At 34.9% G+C, this 22679-nt stretch overlaps 1 protein-coding gene across 15 annotated transcripts in view; it reads left to right on the top strand.

Moving 5' to 3' along the window:
• Window positions 1–22098, top strand: part of ATOSA (atos homolog A) — a 130731-nt gene extending 108633 nt beyond the window's left edge. For 14 of the 15 annotated variants that reach the window (XM_069098077.1, XM_069098081.1, XM_069098086.1 and 11 more), the window contains 6 exons: window positions 4102–4181; window positions 6332–6440; window positions 10731–10889; window positions 16977–17045; window positions 19292–19491; window positions 21095–22098. In XM_069098077.1, coding sequence (XP_068954178.1) covers window positions 4102–4181; window positions 6332–6440; window positions 10731–10889; window positions 16977–17045; window positions 19292–19491; window positions 21095–21248 — 771 coding nt within the window. In that variant the 3' untranslated portion in view covers window positions 21249–22098. Of the gene's footprint in view, window positions 1–4101; window positions 4182–6331; window positions 6441–10730; window positions 10890–16976; window positions 17141–19291; window positions 19492–21094 lie in introns of those variants that run through there. The other variant, XR_011170249.1, reaches the window with a different exon arrangement.
• Window positions 22099–22679: the final 581 nt, after the last annotated feature.

Below are 22679 nucleotides of genomic sequence, written 5' to 3'. Positions count from 1 at the left end.
AAGTCCCAGCTCCCCCACTCACGAGCTTTTTAACGTTGGCAAGCCATGTAACTGCTCTGAGCCTGTTTCCTCATCTGTGAAATGGAGGTGATAATAAACTCGAACAGTAGGTGAAAAAACACTGTTATTTATCAATGTGAATTATTATTTCTGTCGTTATTATTATATAGCATTCACAATAAAGTCCACTAATAGCAACTCACGAATAAACCAAATTTGACATTTATAATGGTCCAAGAGAAGGCCCTAGTTAATTAAGTTGCATTTCTAGGTGTCAAAGAGTGCTGAAATTGTTTTGAGGACCTGTGTTTAAGTATTGGCTCTGCTCTTTACTACCTATGTGACCTTGGGCAAGTCATTTAACATTTCTCAGTTTCTTCATTTGTAAAATGAAGGCTTTTACTAAAATGAAGGCTTTTACTAGATGATCTCTGATGTCCTTTCTGACTCCAGAGCTTTTATTATCCAGTTAAATGGAAAAGAAAATGTATGCTCCACTGTATTCACGTATTAGTTCAGATGTACCAGCACCTGCTTAGGTTATGGAGTGTAATATAATGAATGTTAAACATGTTTTCTTACACGGTTTTGGTTTCATTGTACAGTGTTTGGGGCTGTGTGTTGCAATGACACAGCTGCTTACTACTCAATAATTTTGAAACCATGAGGATCTTCCCCTTCCCAGATTCATTCTTTGTTTCTTATCTTGTCTTAATCACTGAATGGGCATTGTCTCAATCAAACCGAGACCTGGGAAAGACCTTAACATAAAAAGTCCAAGGTTTCCCATTATATCTGGGACCATCTCCAGTTGTCCTGATTTATATCTTGCCACCGGACCCAGATGGCTGTGGAGGAGAAAGTGAGGCTGGGGACTTTGCACAGCCCTCCCTCACTTAAATCTAATTCACTTGCAAGTCATGGCAACATCTTACTGATGTCATGGTCATCTTTGAGGAGGCAGGACAAACAAAATGTACACATTACAGGAGAATCCTATTTTGTTATTGTTGAAGTCATTCATAGCTTTGTTGTGACTAAAATTTACAAAGGCTCTTAGAAGATACTTTTCAAAATAAAAAAATCTATATTAATTTTTTCACCCTGTATGTAGCACACATTTTCTCCTTAGTATTTATGACTTCCTGCTCATCTGCAAGCTGGGAAGGATGGTATTTAATATTAATTCTTGAACCATTAAAGTTTCAATAGAGAACCCTTTCCTGACCCAGCTCTTCTGGCTAATCAAATCATATGTTTACCTGTAAGGATCCTGTATTGGCCTATGAAATGAATAGGATCTGGATGAAACTGTCTGAGGCATTTGAGTCATTTGCAGGCTGTCAGTATGAGTTTGCTGCCTGCAGGCTGTCAGTATGAGTTTGCTGCCTATAAACAGGCAAAATATATTAGATTTTATTCAAAAGGCACTATATATACCTTTTTAGGGACATCGAGTTGTAACAGGGTTTCCTACTTTTGATCCTGCAGCCTTTCGACAAATTCTTAATATTCATCTCCTTTATGCATAGGCTCACCTTCCTTATATGTAAATCACTTCTCAAAAATCTTCAGTGACTCCCTATTGCCTATTCAAAATCTGTCAGTTTAGCATTCAAGAACCTCTAGTCCGATTTCATTTTATTTTCTTCCCCACCCCTCCATGCATTCTTTGTTTCAGCTAAACCAAACCATTTTGCACTTCCTAAACACATTTTGTAATTTCCTACCTTTATATAGTTTTTCACACAGTTCACTATACATGAAAGGTTCTCCCTTCCCTCTTTCCTTATCAGGTTCCTTTCTGTTCTTTAAAGCCCAGCTCTATTTCTATCTCTTCTCCACACTTTTGCTAATTTGTTTTTTCTCCCCAAAATAAGTAATGGCGCTTCAGCTCTAAATCTCACATAGCATTGTTTTCCATCTTTCCAGTATAATTAACATGTGCTATTGTGTTAATCGTTAGATGTGTGTGTGTAAGCTCCCTGAGGGGAAGGGATCTTGTTTTATCTTAATCTTCTACCTTCTCAAGTGTCTTGAGAAATTTTGAACACACATGCCAGTCAGTCATCAAGCATTTATTAAAGCCCTTACTATGTGTTATTCACTATGCTAAGCACTCAAGAAGCAAAGTAAGGGGGGGGGAGGGAATGGTTCTTGTCTTCAAGGAGCTGAAATTCTGATGAGGGAGACAACATGCAAATAACCATGTATATGCAAGATATATACAGTATAAATGGAGGCTAAGAAACCTGTATGTTTGGGACCTTGCAGAATATGAGATTCGAGCTCAGATTTGGGAAGCTAGGTAGTATATGTTTAATGTGAATTATTCTAGAAGGAAATCAGCACATTATTTTGGCCACATTATATACAGTTCAGCAACTTGTAATTATTTCTGATGTTGAAAAGTATAATGAAATTTGACACATGCCTTCCTATTTCTAATAACTCAACAAAGACAACTGTTTTTCCCATGGAAGATGATCAAGAAGCTTCAGTCAAGGTTCCATATTTATCAAGCCATATTGAATTTGCAGAACCATTTCAAGAAAAGAATGTCTTGATTATAATCAATTCCTTAAAAAAAATTCATCATTTCCCTTTACACTTGTGCTATAATCAGTTACAACTCCACACCACTTGACTTAAACATACAGATTGTCAACATTTTTCATCTCTGACAATGGGGCTGCCATTTACCTCTGAGTTTTAAGGAGTCTATAGGAAAAAGTCAGTGAAGTAAAGCTAAAATGATGATACAAACCTCTAATGATCCCTGAAATACAGTGTCGGAAGATGTTGGACTTCTCAGGTTTTTTACTCATCATGATGAGTAGTATAGTTGGAAGAATGCTACAATTGCTTCTATAAAAAACCCAGGTTTGAATCCTAGCTTTGTGATGTTAGGCAAATTACTTAATCGTGCTGGACCAGTTTCCTCATGCATAAAATGAGGTTTGGCTAAACGATCTCTAAGGCCCCTTTGATTCCTAAATTCTATGAATGCTATTCTGAATTCCATGACTATATTATTTTATGTTCAAAAACCAGTGTTCAATCCCACTGAATTACTGTGGGCATTATATCTCAGGATTGCCTTCACCCAACTCCATTCAGATCTAGTTAATAATTTATAAGGCAAACAAGAATTTATTCTGAATTCTTTTTTGATATTACTTATTTTTAACCATCAGAGTTAGTCTTTGCTTTTCTGTTATAATCCTTTTCTTCATTCCTTTGTCACTTTTACTCATACTAACTGCATTTTTCAAAGGTAAGGTTTAAAATGTTCCTTTTTGAAACTTGTATTTAAAGAACCAGAATTGAAGCTCATGTCACAGAGTGTGTAATATGGGAAAATATAAGAGTACTTCCAATTACTCTCAGTCTTGGGGCGGCCAGGTAGCACAGCGAGTACGAGCACTGGCTCCAGTGTCGGGATGACCTGGGGATCAAATCCAGGCTCAGATACTTAGCACCATACCCAGAAATAACTGGCCGTGTAACCTTGAGTAAGTTACTTAACCCTGATTGCTTTAAAAAAAAATTACTCTCAGTCTTACATGACCATGTCCCCAAATGACAAAGTTATAGAGAAAAATCATTACTGATAAGTATGTGGCATAAATGATACTGTAGGCTTTTTCAACTCTCATATTAAATCATTTTAGCTCCCTCATTTTAATTTTTTCCTAGTTCAAAGAGTTAAACTACACAGTTTTTTTATCTTGATGTTTCAACTTGATTATTTGTTTCCTAAGGTATTTTCAGGCTAGAATCTTAGTTTGTGGTTAAACAGCTTAAATATTTTTAAGATTAGCTTTATTTTCAACAGTAGCAAAATTAGAACAATTATTTCAAGAATAATATTATTGACTATAGATATCTAGCATCTAGTTTTTAACTAGATTAACATCAAGGGGAAACATTAAGAGGAAATTTTTACTTTTTTTAAAAAGGCTCCCTATTTTTAAAAACATGTTAACTTTCATCTGAAAGTCTGTTATTCCAAATGAAGACTTTTGTGTGTTTATTGAGGGGGGGAGGATTATTTTTGTTGTTTGTTTATAGTATTTCAAATAATTATTCTTATCTTAGGTTCCTCAAAGAAAAACACAATCAGGCTGCTTTGATCTGGACACTTCCTTACTCCATTTGAAAAATTTGTCATCCAAAAGGTATTTACCCTGAAATTCATTTAATTACATGTAATTCAGATTAAATACATTCATTTTGCAGCTAACTCCACAGTAATGAATACTTGCATTTTCTACAAAAGCAAATTTTGTCTTCCTTTTGGTTTCCTTTACAAATCTTATTTCTACAGAATTTCCAGAGAGAAATAAATAAAGGTGGCGGCTAACCCCATCATACATTGGTTATGATAGAAAACCAGTAGATCGTAGCTGTAAGAAAATTATATCTAATACCTAGCAGTATGCTTTTTCTTCTACAATTTTCATGACTTTGTGTCTTTCTGAATTTACAGTTATTTCATTCCCACCAACAAACCCTTAGGATTTTTTTTCCTCCATATTTGGATATCCTGACTCTACACTCATCACTCTCACAATTTTTTTCTCTATTTTCTCCTAAGTTATTCATGATGTCAGAAGTCTTCAGTTTTGTACTTTTCTATTATATGTAATATATATTTTCTATATAGTATTATACATTACACCTTTAAAATTTCTTAGTTTCAGATGTCCAGTTTATGTATTAATTAGGGTTGTACAACTTTGTACAAATGAATGTAATCTCTAGCTAGATTTATCCGATTGTCATTAAGAATATGTAGAATAGTGGTGGCTAGGTGGCACAGTGAATAGGCCCTGGAGTCAGGAGGACCTGAGTTCAAATCCGGCCTCAGACACTTAACACACACACACACACACAAAACTAGCCATGTGACCTTGGGCAAGTCACTTAACCACAATTGCCCTCCAAAAAGCAAAAAAAAAAAAAAGAAAGAATATATAGAACAATTGTTTGAAGGTTAGGACAGTAATATCAGGTCAAGGTTTCCAATAATTCCTACATAATTAGAAAGAACTCATTAAAAGTTTCTCCCCTTTTTCATGGTTAAGCATGCATCTTTCTCCATTTATTTCCTGAACTCTTAATGACTCGTATGTGTTCTGATAAACCATTTTTAAAATGGACATTTATGGGGGCAGTTAGGTGGCACAATGAATAGAGCACTGGCCCTGGAGTCAGGAGAACCTGAGTTCAAATCCGGCCCCAGACACTTAACACTTAGTAGCCATGTGACCCTGGACAAGTGACTTAACTCCAATTGCCCTGCATTCCCCCCTCCAAAAAAGCAAAGATAAAATAAAATAAGATGGACATTTATTCATGATCTTTGCATGGAATCAGAGTCCAGAGTTATTAAATGGTCTAAGTTTATATAACATCTAAATCAGGAATTCTTAACCTGATCTCTATGAATTTGTTTTTTTTTTCTTTTTTTAAATATTTTTATAACTATTTGATTATAATTGGTTTCCTTTGTAACTCTGTTTTTTCTTTTGTGCATTTAAAAAGAACATCATTCTGAGAAGAGGTCCATAGCCTTCACCTGATTGTCAATGGTTAAGAAACATTGATCTTAATTCTTTAAAAAATTTGACATCCTCCTAATTCATTTTATGAACAAGTCAAAAAGAACTTAGCTCAACAAAGAAAAATTCTCACCTTTTTTGAATTTCCAGTTTTTTCAGCTCTTAGATTTTTGGGAAGCTATTAATTTTATTCTTATCTTCTTATCCTTAGAAAAAAATGATGTTGTTATTTATGTGTATGTATATGTATATATATATATATACATGTATAAACACTCATATGTTCACATAGATTAGTTCATCTTGATCAATAGGTTTTTGGTATTTAATTCAGAATTAAGACTTAATAACTATTAAAACAAAAAATATTTTTACCAATAAACATGAGTAGAAGTTCAAAAAAGAATAGCTATTCATCACCTTATATCAATAAATAATTTAAAATGCTATTTATAGTAGATTTATTATTCTTAATTTATCATTAAATATAGATTTATAAATATATAAGGCTATCCATTTTAAACTTATAATTTGGAAATAACTTATAACTGTGTAGAAAGTTTTAACATACAGGTAAAAAATAAAATTTCTATTTTAAAATTCAGTATCTGAAACTATTTCATCAGGGATAATATTTTACATAAAATAAGCTTCTTTTCCTCTATATAACAAATTCCATAACTAAACAAAGGTAATGAAAATTATATAACTAAGTCACCTGGAATGATAGGACTTTTTGGTGATTTTTGTTTCTTCTCTTATAGTGCACAACAGTGTTTAAATATCGAAGATGATCCAGATATCCATGGAAAACCATTTTTGAGTTCTAGTGCTCCACCCATAACAAGTCTTAGTCTTCTAGGAAATTTTGAGGTACTGTGCAATCTGACTTATTTTTAAGAACTAAGGTTTCTCCTAGAATGATATCATTTGGGTCAAGGTCCTAACATTTTGTGGGAAAGAGATGCTTTATATTTCCTCAAGTCTCCCATATCACTTTCGGGGTAGAAGGCATTATTAACCATAAATCCTTGAGCTGAGAGAACTGAGAGAGGCAGATAATGAAGTCTGGGGAAGTGAGGAAATCTTTGCCCATCAGTGTTGATACTTTGTGCTGGAAATAATTAAACAGTCGGATTCCCTCGGTCTGCACCAGTTCTAAGTCAGCTGCTAGGCGCCGGCCGAGGTGGGATGCTGCGGGGACTGGGGCCCAGGGGTGCACCCGCAGGGGGAAGGGCTAGAGGTAGCTTCCCTACTCATCAGTTGGTCCAACTGAGCTTTGATATTGACTTGTTGGGGACTCTTCCTTAGATCCTTTCCTTAGCAATTGTTTCCACTCCAGGTAAAATAATGTAATAAGCAGCCAAAAAAGCTAATTCTTGATAAAAAATGATGCAATAGGCAACTGAAAAAGCTAATTTCTAGCTTTCATTGAGAGAGGTAGGGATAGTCAAGAATAAGGTCCTTCTGTATTCTCCCTTTGTCACACCATATCTGGGTTATTGTGTTAAGTTTTGGGTTTCCATAGTTTATTTAAGATGGACATTCATAAGCTGAAGAAGGTCCAGAGGAAGGCAGGCAGAATAGTAAAGGCCCCTGTTTCCAAATCTCATGAAAAACTAGGAATGTATAGTCTGGAGAAAAGAAGGCTAGAGAGATGTGTGGAACTCAGGCACTGCCATATTGAAAACATGATAGACTTCTTCCTCTTTATGGCAGCAAAACTAAGAAGTGGTACAAGTTTCAAAATGGCAAATTTAGACTTTAAAAACTGGAAAAACTTTCTAGCAATTTCAGTTATACATAAGGGAAATTAACTTTTCTTCTTAATAGTATGTTATTGTTGAACTTTAATAACTTTAGTTTCAAATTTTAATCATATCTTGTATTTATAGCAATGCTTTTTAAGAATTCTTGTTTATTTTTAACTTAACAGTTATCAGTAATTAGAACTTTAAATGAACCTCTTTTTTGTTTCTACTTTGTGTTATAGTTATTGTGTACATGTTATCTCTCCAATTCAGTTCAGCAAGAATTTATTAAATACCTGTGATATTCTAGGCCCTGGGGATACAAAGGCAAAAATATAGTATTTCTTGCCTACAAGGAATTTAACGTTCTACTTGGGGGAAAACAACATGTCTACAGAAAAGTAAATAGAAGATAATTTAAAGAATGAGAAAGCTTTAATAACTGGGTAGGATGAGGGTAAGGGAAAGAGGAGAATTAGGCAGTGAATCAGTAACTGCTTCTCATAGGATGTGGCACCCCATCTCAAGCTTGAAGGAAGCTAGAGATTCCCAAATTGTGGAGGTTAGGAGGAAATACATTCCAGATATGGGGGACAGCTTAGGAAAATACATGTAGGTTATACCAAGATAAGCTCAAAATGGGTACATATAGCCATATAAGGGTAATATCATAAGTAAATTATTGAAGTAGTAAAGAAATTACCTGTTATATTTGTCAATAGGGGAAAAGTTCATGACCAAACAAGTGATAAAGAGGTTTACAGGAGGTAAAATGGATAATTTTTATTATATAAAATTTAAGTTTTGTACTAACAAAGTACAGGTAAAATTATAAAAAAAAGCAGAAAAACTATAAGAGAAGTCTTCATGGAAGAACTAAGACTTGCTGGATGTTGAAAGACAACATAGATAGGATGAACAATATAAGCAACAGCCAGTCACCAATAGCTGACATATAACGTTTTAAGATTTGCAAGACTCTTTGCATACATGTACTGTAATGCCAAGGAAAGGCAACTTCCCAAGGTTCAGAATACCAGCATAGGTGCTCTCCATTTTATTCAGTGACCAACCAAGAACAGAGAAGATCAAAACATGACATCATTCCAAAATACAGCATTTACTAAGTGTGATTAAATAATCTCCAAGGACTACCCCACCCCAGGACCTTCCAATCATTCAATCAATTACAAAGTTCCTGGTCTAAATACTTCTCCACCCCTAGGCTATACCTTCATTTAGTCCACCATAAAGCCCCTCTTCTCAAATGGAGATTAGTTTCCAAACATAAGTAAAATACATTCATTTGCTCAACCATAGAACACAAAAAGGTCAAAAGTTCCCCACCCCGGATCACAATTGAATCTACCCCAGAGTTACATCAAGTTTAAGCACTTAATACCCAAATGGAGGTCTTTTCTTCATCTTGACACGAGGCATGTTCTCAGCAATCTTAGTTCCTGGGGAGACAAGGCTTAGCAAGGCCATAAGATACATTGCCAGTCCCTTCATTAATTCATCCTCTGTCTGTAGAACAGTCCTAGAACCCCTGAAAACATTAGCAAAGCCCTCTCCCAGGATTTCTGTAAACATACAACAAGAAAATCCTTCTTCAGGGCTTCTGAACCAACAGAAAGGTTCCCAGACCCCTGCAACAACAGCACTGTCCTTCACCAGTGGACAGTATTCATTCTGTCTGCAGGACAGTATCCAGACCCCTGCAACAACAGCACTGTCCTTCACCAGTGGACAGTATTCACTCTCTGTCTGCAGGACAGTCTCAGGGCTTCTTAGCGAACAGCCAGGTTCCAGGACTTCTTCAACAAAAGGACTGTCTTTCACCAGTGGACAAATCTGGCAAAAGAACATCAAAACAGACAGACAAAGTACCAGCAAAACAGCCATGTCTCCTCAGTCCTTGGCAGCTCAGGGGGCAGGTCTCAGAAGTCCAGGGCAATTCATAGCGGCCACCAGCAATTCTCTTAGTCTCTCTCTCTCTCCACGAGGTTCTGCTTCCAAAAAGATCTTCCGCCTCTCTCTTGTCTCTCCAAATCTATGTCACCAGCTCCTCCCAGTTTTATTGGGGAAAACTTTCTTTTCACATCAACAAGTCCATCCCACAGGTGGGATTAACAAGCTCTGGGTTTTAACACAGTCAATTTGAAAACCAAGCCAATACAGGGGGAATCTTTAAATGCCATTACTATCACAATACATTATCTCACCTGTGCTTTATAACAACACTCTAGGCATTGCAGGTTGTGTTGTCTACGTTTTACAAATTAGTACACTGAACTCAGTACACTGAACTCAATGACTTGCATTTGGTGCCTGATAAATGTGTCAGTTTTCAACCCAAGAACAGATTTTTTTGAAAAATTATATTACACTGTCACAGCGTTTACATAGAGAGATTAATAAACTTTTATTTAGCATCTACAGTATGCAGGGTAGTAGGCTCTGGATATGCTCACAGATATTCAGCTTTGTCTATAATTTTATCTGTGGGTATTCTTTCAAACAATACAAATCAGAAGCTATCCTGAGACTCTTCTGCATATACTATAGTTCCTTGTAGCAGCCCTCCTCTTTCTAAGGACCAACCTAAATAAGTACAAAAAGATTCATCATTATGAGGCTGCCCATGATAACCTATGAACCAGAAAAATTAAAAATCACTTCCAATCCTGTTTCCTCTCTTCTGTTTCTGTGGTATCAATGAGCAGGTAGCAAAAAAAGGATCAGAAGGTGCTAGCAAATCACATGGGCAATGGAGATATGAATGTAAAACAAAACAAATTCCCTAAGGTCCTCTCACATCCATCCTGCTGGGAGATATGATATGTACACAGATAAGTAAATAGAACGTAATTTGAGGGAAATGGAAACATTAACAACTGGAAGGATTAGAAATGACTTTATGTAGGAGATGACACCTGAAGCCTTGAAGGAAGTTATGGTTGCTCAGTTGTGTCCAACTTTTCATGACCCCTTTTGGTATTTTCTTGGAAAAGATACTGTAGTGGTTTGCCATTTCCTTCTCCAGCTCATTTTACAGATGAGGAAACTAAGGAAATTAAAGTTAAGTAACTTGCCTTGGGTCATACTCCAGACCTCGCACTGTATCCACTGTGCCACCTAGCTGCCCTTAAAGGAAGAGAAACATTCATTTGGAAAGAGGTGAGGAAGGAGCTCATTCCCATTGTGGGGGAATCAAAGCAAAGGCAAGAGACAAGGAGAGATAGTGTGCCACATTTAAGAGTGGGACAGTTTGGCTGGAATGTAGGAAGTGTGAAAGGGAAGAGTGTAAAATAACTCTGGAGTGTTAGAAAAATACAATAAAGTAGATTGTTAGAAAATGAGTTAAGTATTTAAATTGCCTATAATCTATATCATTATTTTTGTTTTACAGGAATCTGTTTTAAACTATCGATTAGATCCTTTAGGCATTATTGATGGCTTTACTGCTGAGGTGGGGGCAAGTGGAATTTTCTGCCCTACTCATATGACACTTCCTGTTGAAGTGTCATTCTACAGTGTTTCAGATGATAATGCCCCTTCTCCTTATATGGCAAGTAGACCACTTTTATTGCTTTTTCTTCCTGAGTCTATCACACTAATGAAAATACTTATAAATAGCTTTGTTGTTTCTTTAGTGCATTGTTTGAAAATATATCATGCCCTATTTCCTAATAGAAAACTGAAGGCATTAAACAGTCTATGCTAGAACATATTTGCACTTCTTCAGTGTAGCCCATATTGTACTTCTTTTTTTTTATTTTTTGCCTCTTTTTTGGAGGGCAATTGGGGTTAAGTAACTTGCCCAAGGTTGCATGGCTAGTTTTTGTGTGTGTGTGTGTGTGTGTGTGTGTGTGGGTGTTAAGTGTCTGAGGCCGGAACCGAACTCAGGTCCTCCTGACTCCTGGGCCGGCGCTTTACTCACTGCACCACCTAGCCTCCCCATATTGTACTTCTTCTGTGAGTTCATTCTAGTAATATATATCTAACTTTGGATTTGTGTATGATTCTGAAAATGTATACATACACACATACACACATATACATATATGATAAGGCCTTATCTGAAATTACTTGTAACTTCTTGCTAGTTAGACTGACCCAGCTGACATTCCAGCAAAATTTCCATTATTTATTGTGGTCCTATTCTAGATTGGATCCCTCTCTTAGGAATGTAAAGCAAAATAAATCCCCGAAGGTCCTTACATCCATCCTATGGGGGGATACAATATGTACACGGATAAGTAAATAAAAGGTAATTTTAAGGGAAATGAGGGAAATGGAAGCACTGACAACTGGGAGAATTAGAAATGACTTTATGTAGATAACACCTGCAGCCTTGAAGGAAGTTATGGTTGTTTCGTTGTGTCCAGCTTTTCATGACCCCGTTTGGCATTTTCTTGGAAAAGATACTCGAGTGGTTTTCCATTTCCTGTCAGGTCTGGATATAAGGGTGTAATAGCCAAGGTTCCCCAGACCTTTGTGATTTCTCTGCTCACTCATTTTCTTGATTGCAAATCTTGAACTAGTCATATTTTCAGTGCTGCTAAAACATATTGCATTCTCGGTAGTCTTGCTTCAAGCTAGAAGGCTGTTTGGTGGCCAAGATGATTTGTGGAACCAAGAACTTCTAGTTTTTTGCCTAAGGATTTAGTAACTTGATCTTCTTTGTGCCTCTTCTCCGAAGTGCTGAGATAAACTGAATCTGCTACTAAAATATGGCACAGGGACACTACTTCTGGAAATGGTAGAGTGGGAGAAGAGGGGTATCTGTTAAAATAAAAGTAGGCAAAAAAAAAAAAAGTAATAGTAAGATCATAAGACTTAGAGTCCTATAACCTGAATTTTAATCCTAGTTCTTAAATTGACACAGACATAAAAAGTTCTATACTTGACCTAGCCACCAGGCAACCCCAGATAACTTCCTGGCCTGGTCCCAAACTTCTCCCATTTCCCAGATTTGGCCATTTTGATTGAAGGATTGAAGAAAGGGGGGGGGGAAATGGCCGAAACACAAAACAAGCAATGAATAGGAAAGAAAAAAAGCATAGTGTTTTGAGTTGAAGTTCTATGCTAGGCTCAGTTTCCTAGCCCTACTATCCAGAAAATTAGATCATCTGTCTTCAAGAAAGTGGTTCAGACTGCCTTTATGCATATTGTTTATCTCTCTAGAATGAATGTCAAAATATAGGGACCAAATTGCAACCCACAACACTATCCAATTCAGGCTGAACCAGATTAAAATTTAAAATTAAAATTCATGCGAGAAAGTTGTCAGATCAGTTTGCCAAAGCTGTGCTTTGCTTGGATGGTATCAAAATAGTAGAGATCCTCCTCCACAAGTGGCCCGTCTATACCATCAGTCATTGTAGCTGAGTTCTTTACCACAGAAAACTGAGTGGTCTTGTTATCTGGGTGGTAGCACCTTAAGAACTAATTGCTGGATTATGCCATGCTAATTTTAAATAGCTGACTATATGTGGAATGGACCATAGAGTTCAGATCCGTAGCAAAAAAAGTATGTGATACTATTTTGATATGCAGCTTGACTTGGTTCACATATGCTACTGGAGTAAGAAAACAAGACAGCAAGGTATGCTACAGTGTTTTCAATCTTAATCTTGATGATATATTGAGTAAACAAAATCCTAAGGCCAAATGGATACTAGAGTAGAAATCAAAAATAGGGTAAAAAGTAAATTGGGTAAATGTCACAGAAAATATATTTTTGTGTGCTGTTAGCACATTTAGTGGTAATTAGGAAGAGATGGTAGAAATGAACATTTTACTTGCATTAAAATTTAGAAGAATGAAATTTGGAATGAGAGTGTATCCCACTAAGGATTGTGTGATTCCCTGGTCCACACTAAAGCATTTATGTGTATTGCCCTGGTTAGGGTCTCCTGAATACTACCTATAAGTCTCCCTTTGCTTTTCATAGCATACATATTGCTTGGGCTATACATTAGTACAAGATTCATGCATATTGTCCTGTTGATTACATTAAAATTGTACCATATCATTGAATAAAAATATCCCTAATTTGGAAAAGGATAATATATCAGGCTTCAAGAAGTTGATGACAGTGGTACTTTAAAACATCCAGTTTTCTTTGTTGTGATCATATTTACCAGGCTGCCTTCTGCTCTATAATTTGGTTTTCATCGTGGGCCTGCCCATCAAAAAAAAACAAAAGATTCTAAACTCTTAGATGTATTTTTTTTTTAAATTTGATGATGCAAAGACAAACTTTTTTTTTTTTTTAAGCAATCAGGGTTAAGTAACTTGCTCAAGGTTACACGGCTGTTATTTCTGGGTGTGGCACTAAGTATCAGAGCCCGGATTCGATCCCAGATCATCCCAACTGTGGGGCTGGTGCTCTTACTCACTGAGCCACCTGGCTGCCCCTAAGACAAACTATTTTCTACCTTTAGCATAGGCTTTAGTAAAAAAAAAAAAAAGGACTCCACATATTATAAAACTTTATTCAACATAATCTTGCTGCTTGAGATTATCACATGATGAAAGAAAATGATAAAAAGAGAAAAACTCAAAGTTAATCACCTTTCAGTGTCATATTTCTGGTGTGCCATCTGTGGGTGCCTCTGTAACTTGAGGATTAAATAGTTGTTGTATCAACATAGTTTCCCATAGTTGACAAAATTGAAAAGAGAGGTTTCTGTTTCTGTTCTGCAGCTCAGCATTTCATGTTTCTATTCCATAATAACTTGGAAGCACTCTTTTGAAGGATTTTGACCAAGTTTCGCATGGCTTAAGTTTGAGTTCTACTTGCATGCCATCTCGAAGTAAATTGGTAATAAAAGCATTCAAATTGGCATATCTTCTATGATTCCTAATAGAATCCAATGAAATCTAGTAGGTAGAGGTTGCAAAGGTATGTGTATTTCTAACTAGTAAGAAATACAGTTCACAAGCCACTAATTTTTTGTTATATATGTGCTTATTTCACTACTGTAAGAAAGATGTTATTCCATTGGTGTAAACATTCTCTCCACCAGTGCAAATCATCATTCCTCTACAAACTTAGCAGTTAGTTTTCAAGAGTAAATATAGCCACAAAAATTCCTCACTCTCCTACCACTTTGGTTCATAATATTTTCTGAGGTTAGGTAGGTTGGTCATCAGAAATAGATATGCATCTAGCCATTAGACCGGTACCTAAAATCATTTCATTTTAGTGTAGGGCCTGTCAGATTATACACCACTGGCAGAGCTTGAAAACTTCAGGCCATCTTACCATAATGAGGCATCAGAATAAGACCACAGTAAAATATATGGATATTAATATGTACATTTACTTTAACATTTGTTGCTGCCCCTAAATTGTAAGTTGTTGATAACTGTGTTCCTTGGTGCTTTAAAGTAGTACTTTAACAATTGATATGCTATTTTTCTTACTTTCATTTTGTCCTTTTATATTATATATCCTTACAGATAACATAGTTCTAATTTTGGCTTCATTTTTTTTAAATTGATGTCTTTTCACACAACAAAAAAATATGTATACACACAATGACTTGACTGTAAGTTTTTGTTTTTAATATATCAACCAACCAACTAAGCAGTGTTTGTCCTGTGGTATAAGCAATTTTGTGATCTAAATTAATATATAAAAACAGTGCTTACTGTGTATGTATATATTTACATACATAACTATAGATATGTAGTAAAGATAAAATAGAAGCAAAATTGTTAATTAAAATTAATTTGGTTTTGGCTTAAATAAAATGTGTTAATATGAAAGTGGCAACATGACATAGTGAATTGAGTGCCAGCCTTAAAGTCACAAAGACTTGGGTTCAGGTCTTTCCTCTGGCTTAGTGATTGTCTTCTAATCACTGAATCTTTCCTTCCCCCCAAACAACTCCCTAAGATGTAGATTGCAGCACAGTTGTTGCTGCTTTGGTAGAGGGAGTTTTCTCACTGACAATTTTCTACACCAATGGAATCACAAGCCTAGGTTTAATATATTCAGGATATTATGAAATGTGTACTTGGAAAATGTAATCTGTGGTATGTTTGTGAATATAGCTGATATAATGCTTTATTTTTTTTCTTACTTGGATTGGAAATAAAGGAAGAAGCTAGTATTCTTATTTTCCTTTAAAAGCAGATAGCTAGCTTTTTTCCTTTTACCACAAAAGTGGTTTTATTTCTTATTTGTTTTAAAAACTCATTTTGATTAGCATAATTAAAGGGTTATTGCTGGTTTTGTCACAGTTGTAATTTAGTGGTCCTCTTCCCAGCTCACCCCACCCCTTTATACCAGGGACAAGTAGCATGTTTTCAAAGCCTATTTCTATGAATAATTTTGCAATATTAATGTGTTGTTCGAATAAGCCTATATCAAGGAAGGTGCTAAATATACTTGGGGCATTCATTAAAAGTCTGTGGCCTTCTCTTGCTGCTCCTCCATGCCCCCCAGCTTTTCAGTCCAGTAAAGAAATCACCTGATGGGATAATACTATTGAACATTTATGTATATGTTTGTCCCCATTTGAACAGGTACAATTTTAAACTATAATATGATCATAGAAACATAGGGCTGGATAATAGATAATTTAGCCCCCATCTTCAGGCAGTTGAATCACTAAACTATGCAGGATAGGTGGTTCTCCATTCTTTTTTTTTTAATTTACAAGAATAGCGTCATACTCTTTCCTAGCATTTCATCATCCTGTTGGTTAATAACTTGTTCCTTGTATCTAGCTGAAATTTCTTAATTTATCCTTTTTTTTTTTACCCTAGACCTTCCATAAAATAGAAAATAACTGGCCTTCTTACAAAAAGATATAATTCACAAGAAAAGTCTCTCTAGTTTGTCCACATCTTGTTAAAGTGTAGTGAAATAAAACTGGATTCTGTACTTAAGATTCTGAAGAATCTAGAAGAAAGTGATTATTTCCATTTTATTATGTAGAAATACTGCCTTCTTTATTAGATACATACCAAAACACATTATGTAAAAATATTACCTTGACTTTGAGACTAGGCATCTATTTTTCCCCTATTTCATCTTGCTTAAAAGTAAAACATGATAGGTTAGAAGCTATAACTCACTCTTCAAGGATGTGACCAGAAATCAAAACCACTAAATTTATGTAGCATTCATATGCTTTTTTTATTATCAAATATTCTTATGACTTGCATCCTAGTATAAATTCGACTCAGCTATCTAAATTGTAATGATTGACATCATTATTGGACAGGGTATCTTCGCCTAATTTTCTGTATCACATACCCAAAGAATAATACTTCTTTAGCTTACTTGTTCATTTCACCTTGCAAAATCCTAGTATTTGCATTATTTAATATTCCATCTATGTCTTTTTGATGTAATGATTTCTCTTAAAGCCAGAGAACTTATGATTCACATCTTTTCATCTCATAATAGAAAATGTAAGTGATGTAATCATTGATATTATGTAGCACATCGTATCACTTTAAACAATAACTGCAGTATATTTATTAAGTAGTAAAGTCTTCATTAGTACACCTCATCTTTCATTGCAAATATAATTATAAAAGTTCAGTAGTCATGTATATACACATAGACATATTTATATATGTATATAGAGGTCTTTTACTTTGTACTAAATTTGTCTTCTTTTATTTTAAGGGTGTGATTACTTTAGAGTCCCTTGGTAAAAGGGGTTATCGAGTACCTCCTTCAGGAACAATACAAGTGGTATGTGTTTTATAGCCTACAATTGCAATAATAATTCTCTCACATACATATAGAACTTAGCACTTGCTCCTGCTGCTGCTGCTGCAACAATTTTGGTAAGTAACAGTGGGACTGCAGCTCTGTTTGGAGCTTTCCAGCTTTGCCACAGAAATGGCCATTTGGGGACCTCCATAAAAGGAAAGAATTAATAAACTAAGCAAGGTGAATGATTTAGAATTAGATGTTATTTTATAATTTATTTAAATCAAAACATTTACTTTCAGAGTAATGAAAGTAGAAACTCTGTCTTCTGTTTATCTTAGGAGATAAGTTCCTTTTCTAAAGCAGTGTTATCAAATTCAAATAAAAACAAATCCGTGCCAGCCACATATTGATTTAGAACCATAAAACATTATCTATGTTGTATTGTATTTTTATTTATTTTTGTTAAACGTTTCCCAGTTACATTTTAATCTAGTTCAGCCCCCACTCAAGAGTATTGTGGGCTATTTGAAATATTTGATCCCTCCATTCTAAAGTACCTAAAACCATAGTGTAACCCTACATAGAAAAACTTAGAAACTAAAATGGTATTACTGTTTCACCCATTTGCAGGCTGCCAAAGCCTAATATATTGAACTTTACATTTCCCAGGCAAATAAGGCAATTACCTGCTTTACTTCTGAAGGCTAGAGTTATTCTGGTTCCATCCCAAACCTGTGGAACTGACTGTTACAGTCCTGAACACCTCTGAATGATACAGACATTTCTGAAAAGGGTATTTTGATTTACAGAAGATTTGGGTCTTCTTCAAGTGAGATTCAGGATAACAAGCCAAATTCACAGTGAATTCAACTTGAGTTCCTGTTATCCTCTATACTGGGGACAATTTAATTTCAGGTCAGTTGGTCTGGAGGTATTCAGGCCTGAATGGACCTATTCTAGACAAACTATTTCATCAGACCACTTTTATTCATTGACCCCATTGTTTCAGTTTTGTAAGGAATATATAACATTTGTTATATCTTTTTAATACTTCATTAATAAAGCATTTGTACAGTGATACATAACTGAGGATATGTGGACCAGTGTAAAGCAGTCAGCATATTCATAATAATGAAAATGATAAAATACATGAGTATAAGGATAATCTACTTTCCACCAGAGTAAGACTGTCAACTTTTGTGTCTGATTTTTAAGCCTGAAAACTTAGTATGCCCTTTATAATCTGTGTAGTAAAAACTAATGTTCAGAAGTTTTTATTTCCTGGTTTGTAGTTACCTTATTATGTGTATTAAGTCTTTATCCTTTCATTCATTAGGATTTGAAAGTTGGATCATAATACTCGTGTTTTTCTCATTTTGATTGAGTGAGTGAAATCCAGTGCCATGGATGGGATCTCTAAAAGTATTGGCACCGAGTTTAACTATTGACACACTGATACTTTGGTTAGATCATTAAAATAGAGTTCTTTCTGAAAATTGCTGGCCTTACATAATCTAGTGTTTACTCAGATACAACCAACTGCCAATTAAAATTAGTTTAATCAATTCATCCTTCAATTTTAACAACTGAATATAATCCAGTGTGAAATGAATGTGAGAAGATATTTTATTCTGTGTTGAATGTTTTATAATTATATTGATTGCCATTTTCTTAGCTAGCCAATTCAAATTTCACATGGAAAAATAATTTTTACTATTTTAACAAACTTCCAAGTACAGTAATTTTCAGTTTTGATACTAAAATTGCTTGCCTAAAAACATCTGAATTCAGTGAAATTATTTTTTATTATTTTAGAACAAAATTCTGCTAAAGCTTATCTTTAAAAATAGTATTCAGAATGAATTCTGTTATAGAAAATTCCTGTTTGACATTAATTATTAAAAACACTAAACTGCAAAATTTTAACAGTGAAGATATTATTTACTTTGAAACATTGCTCAAAACTAAAATGTAGACAAGGATAGAAAGAACACTTGAATATATTGGTAGTTTGGGGGAATATGAGAAATTGTCTCGAAATGTACTGCTTTGTTTCAGGGCTCCTTTTTAATCCCAGTAATGTGAAGAGAGGAAAATTTAATTTGGGCTGTCTCTTTAAATGTTAGATGTGTGATTACAGATATTTCTGAAGTTTTAACTTAGGTGAGTCTCCAGATGGGAATGGCCAATGAGATCACCTTTTTTTATAAAGCCTATTTTAACTTTGGTACAGATTTGTTGTTTATAATAACTTTAATAAATAATTCTTATTGTTTCTTCAGACCTTATTTAATCCTAACAAGACTGTGGTGAAGATGTTTGTTGTGATATATGACTTACGAGATATGCCAGCCAATCATCAGACATTCCTACGACAAAGAACTTTTTCTGTTCCTGCAAAAAAAGAAATGAAGAGAAGTGTTAATAAAGAGAACATTCGACATAATGAAGAAAAGTTACTACGCTACCTCATACATCTGAGGTAACTTTTCAAATGAAAATGGAAACATGAATGATAGTTGATGAAATGGATTAGATTTTTAAATTCCCAAGTTTAGAGTTTAAGAATTCTGGGCCCAACTTCTAAAGTAGTTTTTGTTTTTACTGCTTGATTGTAGACATTTATTATTTGTGAGTATTTCATGGTCATATATTATATTTTTGTGAAAAGATGCTGTTATTTTCTTTGTCACTTTGGATGAATTAATATTTAATTTCATTTGTTCTTTTGTTGGTGTATAAAAATTTAATTTGGAATAGTACCTCTGTCTTGGCCAATATAAAATATCTAGGTTCCAAAAGCAATGACTTTTCCTATCCCTGACAACGTGGTTCACACATTCACTTATATATGGTGGTGATAGTTTCAAATAAACTCAAATAGATAATATGTTGGCTTTGCATGCAGAAAGGCAAGGAGAATACCAGCCTAACTGGAACAGAAATTAGTGTTAGAAAGTAAGTAGAGTTATAGCTAGATAGGTAGAAGACCACCTGATAGATTTTGCTTGCTACACTCTAAAGAGTTTAGGCATGATTTCATAAGAAATAGAAAGTAATCGTGGAGGAAGAGTATGAATAAAGGATATTTTAGGAAGACTATTTTGGCAGGTATGTATTGAATTTGGAGGGGGAGAAAAGGAGAAAATTGCTAAATAGGAGACAGTATAGCATTTGAAATGTGAGATGATCAGAGATGAAGGTTAGCGCCAGTGGAATTGGAGCAAGAGAGAGAAATCCAAAAGTTAATTGTTCATTCAGCCATCTCTAGGTATTCTGACTCATTGTTCCTGATGCCTGGAGTTCTCTCCCTCTTCATCTCAGCCCTTTGACTTTCCTAGCTTCTTTGAATTAACTTAACCACCTTCTACAAGAAGTCTTTCCTGATCCTTTTAATACTAACACCTTCCTTCTGTTGATCATCTCCTGTTTATCCTTTATATATCTTGTTCATTCAGGCTGTTAGCTCCTTGAGAGCAGGGACTGTTTTTTGCCTTTCTTTGTGTCCCCAGTTCTTAGCACAGTGCCTGGCAAATAGAAGGCGCTTAGTAAATGTTTGTTGGCTGGCATATATTGAACACCTAATATGTGCAAGATACTGTCTTAAGTGCTGGAGGAGGCACAAATATGAATGATACAGGCCCTGTACTCTCAGGACCTTACAAACTAGTAGACATAAGATGTGCATTTTTAATGTACACTTTTATATAAAATGTAGCATGTAAAAATATATCATAGAAGCAAACTTATGACAGGAGATCAGTTGAGGGAGAAATAACTTTTGACTAGAAGTAGACTGTTCTGATTAATTTGTCCAATGCAAGTTGGCCCCTGAAAATGTGACTGCTTATGAACATAGAATCACTCGTTCTGTGGATGAAGAATTTGAAGTCCAGCAGCTTAAAGTGGTTTACCTTTAAAATAAGTAGCTGCAACTAACTACCTAGTGAAATATATATATTTGAAAAATAATTCTAAAAGTGAATTTCCTCTTGCTTTCAAAATGTTATTGTTATTCAGTTTTAATTATTAGCACTTCTTCTTAAATGATGTTAAAATATCACATTTCATTTTACACTGTTTAGGTTCCAGAGCTCTAAATCTGGAAAGATCTACCTCCATAGAGATGTTCGGCTCCTGTTCTCTAGAAAGTCAATGGAAGTTGATAGCGGTGCTGCATATGAACTCAAATCATACACTGAATCACCAACAAACCCTCAGTTTTCACCAAGATGTTAAAAGGAGTAAAAATTTGAAGTATTTACTTAGTAGTCGAATTTGAGAGCAAAAAATGGCATAGAACAGAATGTACCAAATTACAGTCAAGAAAGTGAATCCTTTCCTATGACCCTGGACCATTAAGATTTCTGGAATGAGCCCCACATATTCCAAATAGACTGGAAACACAGACCTAAGTCCTAATCCTTTTTTTGTACTGTTTAAACCACTTCATTGGATGTGTTGCAATAGCAAAATCCCCAGTTAGGTTAGTGTTTACACATTTTATTTCTCAGTTATTTAATATTTAATGTTTCCTTTAATACTAAAGTGATATTTGTCTAGTGTTCTAATGTAGCACAAATCCTGTGTAAAATCATAATATGTATTTTTGACATTAATGTTGAAATCTGAAATATATGCACAAGTCTTTAATTCTGTGTGATGTGTTTTTAAGTGATATTCATTTAAGTTATTGACAATGAGAGCGAACTTTTGGATTTCCTTATCTATGCAAGCATGTGTACTTTCATTTTTATGTATTTTACAATTTTCTTTTTCAAACACCTAATCCTAAGTGCTTCTCACATACCAGTCGTGAAACAGTATTGTAGTCTAAGAAGGATATGCTGCTTTAATGACTCTTTGCATAATTCACATCTTTACACTACTTCATATATCGCTTCCCTAATTGCTTTCCTTTTAGGAACTCATGCCAAGAACAGTTCGATTTCTCCTTTAATCACCACTGTAAAGTTTTTGCATTAAGTTGCTGTCTCATGCTTGGTAACTTTATAAAATTGTAAGAGTATGTACTTTGAAAACAAATTAGTATTTATATCGTAAATATATGAACAAAAACTTTTTAAAATGTGTATTTTGGCCTTATTTTTAAATGAGAATTTTCATTTACTTCAATTATTTGACTGAGTGTTAATTTTCTTGTATATGGATATTCAAGGGCCATTCTCCATTCTTCCTTACTTAAGTGATCCTACACCTGGTTAGATGAGTGACTAGTAGCTCTGCTCTGATTGGGCAACTGCCAGAATTGTGTGAAAAAGTGTTGAACATTGACAAAATGTAACATTTCCCCGTTCCAAGGACAAAGAAAAGTAGAAACCAGCTGGAAGAATCATCTATGTTCAGAGCCCTTCTATAACCAGGGATTGGATTTCACCAGATCTACTGTGGCCTTTTCTGCCTGCTTAGAGGAAAAAATCTTCCGTCTCCTCTATCTTGCAAAAGGTCACATAGGGTGGATTTAAATACCTAGTTTTGGGGACCATAAGCAGAAGTGGGTCACTCAGGGCAAAGAACCAATTCTGGGTACCTTAAGGCAAGGCAAAGGAGGGACTACAACACAAGCCCAAGAATAGACTTGGTTAAGGGAAATACCCCTGAAGCCAGTAATCGTAGGATATTAAAATCAGGTCTGGAGTATTATATCAT

This window comes from Petaurus breviceps, unplaced genomic scaffold, assembly GCF_028583685.1.
Source record: "Petaurus breviceps papuanus isolate PSGF00001 unplaced genomic scaffold, PetGlider_PUasm1.0 37, whole genome shotgun sequence".
In the NCBI taxonomy this organism is placed as follows: domain Eukaryota; kingdom Metazoa; phylum Chordata; class Mammalia; order Diprotodontia; family Petauridae; genus Petaurus; species Petaurus breviceps.
The sequence above is the reverse complement of the archived record's forward strand: the minus strand, read 5'-3'. Positions and strand labels throughout refer to the sequence as shown.